Here is an 8,234-nt window from a genome sequence, read left to right on the forward strand (position 1 = left end):
TTGCAGGCACTGGCATTAAACCTAAGCTGGACTCCAGCCCAGTCCATTTTGTGGTGACCACCCATCGTACTTGCTTCCCACCAACATGTTTGGTTCACAGATATACTTGAGTAACATACAAAAATTGAATGACGCTGCTTTTTGCATTTCTCACACTGCCTTTAAAATCAGTGAAATTTGTCATCATGGTTGCTTTAATCCTCCAAATGATTTATTTTGGATTTCACAAGCCCCCAGTGAGAAAGGGCTTCACGCTGAACATTTTAATTCTCACCTGCTTCTGCCTTTATAATCTCTTCCCCGTATACAAATCAATCTTAATGGTTCATTAGAGTGACTGAGATCTATAATTATAGTATTACCTTTCATGTGCTCGCAGGTACCAAGGTAGGCTTTCAGAGAAAGTCGACATTAAATCAAATCTATAGCAGATTACCATTCAATGAGATCCCTTATTATAGAGATGCTCTTGTTAGTTGTGGAAATCCAAGTATTGTTCAGAGTTTAATACCAGCATTAAGGATGCTTTAGTTTTTCAAGTAATGTCCCAGTTGGCAGCAGGGAACTTGCAGGCAGTAGGAAGTATTGAGTTTGGTATATAATAATGGGATCTGGTTTTAGGCTTGGGAGACGTCACAGATGTTCCTTTACAAAGGAGCAGTGCAGTATGTCAACAATTAAAAAGTGTGCAGAACAGAAACATCCTATAAATCCAAATTATGACTATGTTCAGTTGCCTGTGGGAAATTTTGGTTCTGCACTAGACTTTTGCCAAACAGAAATATCAGTTATTCAACTGTCATTTTCATGCTGAGATTTTTCTGGCTATTAAAACTGCTGCTTTAGTTTGGATGGAGAATTCCATGCAGTGATCGCTGGCTGCAGATAATTGGATCTCAAGTTTTATTGCCTTTTCCAATTGTTCAATATAGATCTTGTGTACGCACAATACATACGAGCAAAGATATCAGCAACAACATGGCACTGCTACCAATGTACAAAGAACCACAGAAAGCCCATTGTCCGCTCAAAAGCCTACTGTATGAGAAAAATCTTACACCCTCTTCAAAAAAGCCAGCCATGATTACAACACAATCCTAAACATATCTACCCAGAATTAAGTCCCGCTGCGCTTAAGTTAAGTGCCTTCCTTGGCTTCTTCTGGAAGGAGGTGCCACAATTTTGAGGCGATTGCCGAGCAAGCCCAACTCTTCCCTATTGCTGTCCAAACCTGTCATAAGGATGACACAGACAAGAATTCTCATTTAGAGCCATACTGGAAGACAAGATCATTAAGATTTGAGGGCCCCAGACTGCGCAAAGCTTGAAATAAAATGAGCACCACGAATTGGGCCCAGAAGCAAACTGGCAGCCAACCTAACTACGGCAAAACAGCTGAAAAATCTGCATCTCTAGATAATAGCAGAAAGCCCAAGTCTTGATAATTGGATAACTTTTTACTGTGTATGGTAGCATTACCATGTAGCTGTTGTGTGTGACATTTTACCTCTTTTATGTTTCTAAACACTACTAGCATTTCAAATTAGTCTGCTGTATTACTAATCATATTTAGTTTGTTTCTTATCTCTGTCGGTTTAGTTGAATTTCCCTTTCCCTTGCCTTCAAATTTTGTACTGTTAACTCTTTTAATATTTCTAATTGTACTAATATCTAATTTTTTTGCTCTGGATCCTTTTTCATTTTAATACTATTTCATAGTCCATTTTATACTGTTACTGTAAGGATAATGAAAATAATAAGAAAAAATATGTGCCTGTCTCCCAACATCTGTCAAGAGATATGCAGCGGTGTTATGTACTAATTGAAGCTGCCAACTCATCTTTAATGTTTCAATGCTTTGTTTATTCTCTGATATTGAAAATGTACGTTTTAGGTCACCTGTGACTTTACAGGACCTTTCATTTCCATGGAGATAAGCTAAATTTCAGTCCCTGAAGGGTATTTTACATAATTTTTCCTAATTTTCAAGGGCATGAATTGTGACTGCATACATCAAGACATCTATACAAATCTGTGTTTGAGATACATTTATTATATCTGCAAGACCTGAACTGATGATTTAATAAACAGACAAACACTTATTTTTCAAAAATCTTTCATGAAATTCATATGCCAAGTGGATTTCAAACGTTTGCAAACTATGTGGAAAATAATCCAGGAATATCTCAAGATGCTGGATCAACAACATTCCAACATCACATAAATATACTTTGCAAAAACATACGGACTGTTTCTAAAATCTCTCATAGAATTATTGAACTGCAGTTACCCACAAATCATGTCACACTTAAAAGGCCTGCCGTCACACTTGTTTCCATTTTAGCCAATGCCCAATACTTCTTTTGTTACAACTTTGCTAGCCTCTCCTCCCCTCTCTCTTGATTTGTGACATACTTTATAGGCAGACCCATTGCAATCTGTCCAATGGAGTCTTTCAAAACTACAATCTTAGCGAACGGGGTGTTTGAGGTTAGGGAGAGCAGGCTTGCTGTCAAGACATCTCTGTAGCTTTGAGCAGAATCTTAGGCTTTTTGACTCTGCAGGTGTACAACCTATAGATTTTACGGGTGACATTTGTGTGAGAGACAGAGAAGCAGCTGGTCGTGCCAATTCCTCTGCGTTAACAGGTTGAGTGTCCTTATTTGAACTGCACTGGGCCTGGGTGCTGTGTTTTAAAACAACATTCTTAGGCACAGCCATCTCAGCACGCTTCCTTGCATGCAGTAGCAATCATCCATTTGATCGCTCCCGTTTATATTCAGCAGTGCTGCAGCCAGCTGCCAGTTCAGAATTGCAATTGCACCGTGTGCTCTCCTTGGAGCAGGATGTGAGTCGGGGCTTTTGGCACTTGCTTCCTGGTGCGTCTCCTGAGGGCTTAAGAGGGAAGAAAAACCAGTGTTCTATCCCAGACACGTGCACCTACAGCAGGATTGGAGAGACCCCTTGCTGGAGTCACAAATAGAGGATTTACCCTGCGCTATAGAAATGGAATAAGCTCTCAAGCAAAAGGCTGAGCTGACTCGCTTCCAAAGAGTATAATGGGAGCTCCAAATCCTGTCTCGCACACCCTACGCCAGCTATTAAAAGGAAGGGAGCAGAACAATTCAAATGGAGAAAAGATGGACGAGGTAAAGCGAAGATAATTTTCAAGTCCATAAGTTTACTTCTGCGGGTCTCAAAATAGGGGTTAATCCATCTTTATTTTTTATTTATTTTCTCTGCCCTAAGGCCAGACTTTAGTTTCTTTGTTTGTTCTCCTTCGGATCACAACCTGACAATCTTTTCACACATGAAGTGACATATATACAAAGACAAAGCAACTTGGCTTCTACCCAGTGTACGAACAATTTCTCTGCTGAACAAAACAGCTCTTTTCATACCGGTGCACTGAGCATGTTTGTCCCAAGTTGCACGCTATCACAGATTGACTTGCCTCAGGAAGGAAAGCAGTGCCCACCAAAATAGCTATTTATTTTTATTTCTTCTCTGATAAGGATTTTTCACATGGTCGTACTTCCCCCAAGGCCATCATTTGATGGGTCATGTGCCACAATAGAGAGAATAGTGCTTTGAGAATAGTGTTTTGAGCGTGTGAGCTCCCCTTTCATTCCTTCAGCGTAGCACAAGGAGTCTGAAAACTTTTGTTTCCATTTTTTTTATAAACCACAGCCTGCCATGTCATCAAAACCCAGACAAACCGTGGTTGATCTTAACTGTGGTTAGTTTTAATACACCATATTTAAGCTATAGTTGATGAAACTGGCTCGCTTTTGTTCACCATAGTTAAGATTCACTACTGGTCAGAATTCAGACATAAGGCTTAGCCAGGGTCTAATTTTCTGCAGTTTCTCCTCTTCATGTTAATCATGATGCATTTTGCAGTGAAAAAGCATTGCCATGGGGTGATGCAACCATGTGGGAACATTATGGAGTGGGAAGATTTTGGGGTGAATTTCCTTGCCAGTACACTGGCTCCAAAGAACAGGCAGCTCTAGGGCTGGGAATTTATATTTACCAATGCCATGTTATGAAGTAATACAAGGAGGAAGGAAAGCATATTTCTTCTCTGGGGAGCTCAGACTTATATTTTGACAGCAGGGAGGGGAGAGACAAGGACAACAAGGGAGCAAAATGAAGCCACACACACACACACACACACACACACACACACGGCTTTGATTCAGCTGGGGAAGGGGGTTAAGGATTATAACACTTTATCCAAAAAGCTGGATTTTGACTTACCACACATATTACCCTACCCATGTGGTTGCTGATTACAAACATTGGTATAACGCTACCTCACAGGGCTGTAGTGAGGATAAGATGGAAAGAACCACTTGGGCTACATTGAAACACAGCCAAGGAAATGCAGGACATCAGTGTAATATAATTAAGCATGGCTGTGGTGTACAGCCCCCTTCACACAGAAAGGCAGAGCTTTCCAAACTGTCGTGACACATTACTGTGTTGGCTGCAGTGTGTCGTGTGAATGCTCTTATAAGGGGTTAGCTTAACCTCGAGTTTGCTAGTAAAACTGAATTGCTGTGTCACGAAATGATGCATGTCCAAAAAGGGGGTCACCAAAATGAAAAGTTTGGAAAGCTCTAGTCTAACCTATCTGAAAGGGTTTTTTGCGGGGATAAAATGAGCTAGCTTCCCATGCGTGCTGCCCTTAATTCCTTGAAGAAGAAAACAAACACAATACAAACTGGAGCAAAAAAAAGATAATTTGTGTGCTTAAGAAAACAAAAGCCATTTTAAACACCTTTATTAGCAATAATCTAAAGCATGAATTGAAAGGTGTTTGCATGAAATGTAAAGTTTGTTTGGGGATGTGTTCCATGTTATTTCAATATGTTGATTAGTTGTTGCTTGTAAAAACTCAGTCCAAAGTTTTCAAAAAGTTTAATTTAACTAAAGAGGAAGGATTAAAAGCTTGAAATCTTCAAGAAAGGTCCCCTTCAGAAAGTGCAAAACTATAAAGCCTTCAAAAACCCATTGCTCTAAGGCATCCACCTGTCACTTCCCACTTTCTACATAATTGTCACTTTTTATTGATCCTTTTAATCCCTTTTTCTTTGAAAATCTGTTGCCAGCTGATGTTTCATTACACCAAAGAGAACTCTGTTTTTTAGTATGTGTATCCCCACAGGTAGCCTCATGCTGAGAGCTAAACCATGGCCACCAATTTTAATTTGCTTTATTGTAAGTATTAATAGCTTATGTGTGTGTCCAAATTTAGATGATGTAAGAGAATTCTATGGTGTATATTTATTGCTACCCGGATAACTGCTTTTAATTTGATTTCAGATGTTTGTGCCATGACACAATTTCTCCTGTTCGCTAATAAAATGCATCGCCTCCTCTGACAAATGCTGGCTCATTTTTATGAAATTACAACCTCTGGAACAAAAGATAAATCCAAATGCACCCAAATTATAAATGTATAAAACAACATTTATTTACAGCAAGATTTTCTTTATATAAAAAGCACAGCATCTCATTTTAAGACAATGCAGACATAATAATAATAATAAAGCTCTTTATGTACAAAAATACAATTTTCATATGAATGAAAGTTCTTGAATAAATTAAGCTAGAATCAGACCCCGTCAGTGAATGCTCTGTGTCTAGTCCTACTCAAAAACAAGACAGAAGCAGCAGAGGTCAAGATCCATAATGCATGAACCCAGTTCCTTGTCTGCCCTCTTTAGGGACTGATCATGTCAGGGTTCAGAGCTCTGCCAAGAAAAAAGCAAAGCTCCATCCACAGCAATTAGAGTCATTGAGAATTTTGTGAGCTAAGTACCTAGCAGGAGGCCCTGTGCACCCAGCCAAATCAGCCCTCCCTAAGCCTTTTCATTGTATTGTCAGGGCGTTCAAACCAAATTTTCATGCTCATTTTTCTTCATTAGAGTTCTACAAATTGTAAAATTGACTTTTCACCTTGTCTGTAGCAGCAAATCTGTCCCTTTTATTCCCTTTTCTAAATCATATTGATGCCCAAGAGCTCAGGGCCAGTGAAAAAGAAGGAAACAAAGTGGGATTTGTGACATTCAGAAAAGTGCAAAGGAAAAAAAAAATTAAATTAAAAAGCAGGGGCAGGGAGAGAGAAAGAAAATCTTAGCAAAGGGAGCAAAGTCTTCTAGTGAGCTGGATCTTGATGCCATGACAGCCAACTGGAGGCCAGCCTAAACACTGCATTATGTTGTTCACACATCTGGGTGTGTATGCGAACATTTCTTAACATCACTGACTTTTTGGGTTGGAGATGACATTAGTCTGAGGTTGCTTTGATGTGAAGAGGCCCAAAGTACACCTCCCCACCCTGTGTTTTCATGGGAGCCTAGAGCCCAAGCAGGCCAAGCCACCGGGGCAAGCACTGATCGTTTTGCAATGCTAAGAGAAGGGGCACTGCCCACCCAAGGAGCAAACCGCCCTCGTCTAATGGTACTGCACAAAGCAGGAAGTACTCTGCAACAAGTCTTTGTGGAGGCAGCGGAAGGAGAAGAGGTTCTCCGTATGGCCATAACAACAGTCTTCTGATGTTGTTGGGCTGCCAGGGCTCGAAGTGCAGGCAGAGAGGGAAGAGGTGGCTGGAGAGGCAGTGGATATCCAGGAGCCTGCGTCACTGCCAGGGCTGGGCGGGTCTGCGGAGCTCAAGAAGCTGGGCAGGACCATCTCTTTGGAAGGTTTCTGGAGGCGCTGATCAGCCAGCCTCAGTGTCTCAGAGAGGGCCCAGATGTAGTTGTGGGCAAAGCGCAAGGTCTCTATCTTGGTCAGCTTGGTGTCGTCAGGGAAGGTGGGGAGGACGCTTCTGAGCTCGTCGAGGGCCGCGTTGAGGTTGTGCATGCGGTTCCTCTCCCGGTCATTTGCCTTGACCCGCCTGGTCTTCTTGATAGTGTGCAGGACAGCTTCGTTCTTGACCTTGGTGCGCCCCCGACGCCTCTTCCGGTCCTTTTCTTCCTCGCCCTTCACGAGGCCGCGCTCTGGGGAAGCGAGACGCTTGGGGGCGGCCAGGGAAGGGGCCTGTAGGCCGCTGAGGCTGCCTTCGTCGTCAGTGAGGCAAAAGGGCACGTCGCTGCTGCTCTCCAGGTCAGAGTAACTGGTCTCCAGGGCCGAGGACATCCTGTGAGGAGGAGGAAGAGGAGAAAAAGAAAGGGGGCACCATTATTACCAACTCTAAAGTGGAGACAGAACCACAAGTGAACTAGAGAAAAGGAGATAAGGAGATGCATTGCAGAGAGTTGGACCAGATCATCCTTGGGGTTCCTTCATTTTTACAATTCTATGAAAAAAGGAAAACTAAAAATGAATTTTTAAAAAATAGTATTTTTTTTAAAACCCACACCAAACACAAATAACGTGTGAATGTGAGGTTTTTTTTTGTTTTTTTTTTTTTAAAAAGCCCATTCAAGAAAAGAAACTAAGAAATGTTTCGCTTTTATTCTGCCAGCGTCAGTGTCGTTTCCTTTCAGGGCTGAAGTTCAAGTTTGTCGTTTGTGTCCAGCCAGCAGAGCTGCACCCTCTTCTGCCCGCCCAGCCCCTGCGCCCATCCCGCCTGCCTGCCCCGCTCCTACTCACTTGCTCAGGGCGGCCGTCCGCACATCCACGCGCGCCCAGCCCCCGAGTGCAGCAGCGAGAGGACGGCGAGAGCGCCGAGGTCTCTCTTCCTCGGAGATCCCGGCGGGGAGAAAAGCGACGGGCGGGACACGCGACCCCTCTTGTCTCTGAAGTGATCTCTGCCGCTATCAAGTCGTGTGAGCAACGAGTTTGGCACACGACTGGCCTCAGACATCTTATATACCCCGTAAAACAATGGGCCTCTCTCGCGCGGCTGGCCCCCGGCGCCCCCCCCCCCGGCAAGCTCCGGCGGAATGAATGAATGAATCCAGGCATCAGGTCTGCCCCGTGCGGCACTTTCCCCTATTTGCATAATTTATGCGCCGAGGATTCCGGGCTCTCACGGGAGTGTGCCTATAATTACCGCCGGCCAATGGCGAGGGAGAGCTGCCGGGGAGCCACGTGAGCTATCACTGGGCTAAGCCTACTTGTTTGAGCTTCATTAGTCTATTAAAAGGGGAGGGGGAGGGGGAGGGAGATGGGAACAAAGTGATTAGCCTTCGCGAGCCCCCGGAGGAGCCTGGGCGAGCGAGGCCGAGCGCTCGCAGCCGAAGGTTCCAGGGGCCATTCATTCATTCATTCATTCCGCG

The 8,234-nt window shown here is 43.3% G+C and overlaps 1 protein-coding gene across 1 annotated transcript; it reads right to left on the reverse strand.

The window, feature by feature from the left end:
- Positions 1-5,501: 5,501 nt before the first annotated feature.
- On the reverse strand, positions 5,502-7,780 carry NEUROG1 (neurogenin 1). Its single transcript, XM_080997320.1, has 2 exons — positions 7,606-7,780; positions 5,502-7,150 (listed from the first exon to the last, which is right to left on the reverse strand). Exon 2 carries the CDS (start codon positions 7,147-7,149, stop codon positions 6,466-6,468), a length of 684 nt encoding a protein of 227 aa, XP_080853446.1. The 5' UTR covers position 7,150; positions 7,606-7,780; the 3' UTR covers positions 5,502-6,465.
- Between the last annotated feature and the right edge of the window lie 454 nt (positions 7,781-8,234).

The sequence above is a fragment of the Podarcis pityusensis genome (genome assembly GCF_964106645.2).
Source record: "Podarcis pityusensis genome assembly, chromosome: 2".
Taxonomy (NCBI): Eukaryota; Metazoa; Chordata; class Lepidosauria; order Squamata; family Lacertidae; genus Podarcis; species Podarcis pityusensis.

Bases quoted from the DNA above. Each gene is read 5' to 3' on its own strand.
- NEUROG1 (XM_080997320.1), bottom strand. From the start codon at position 7,149: ATGTCCTCGGCCCTGGAGACCAGTTACTCTGACCTGGAGAGCAGCAGC.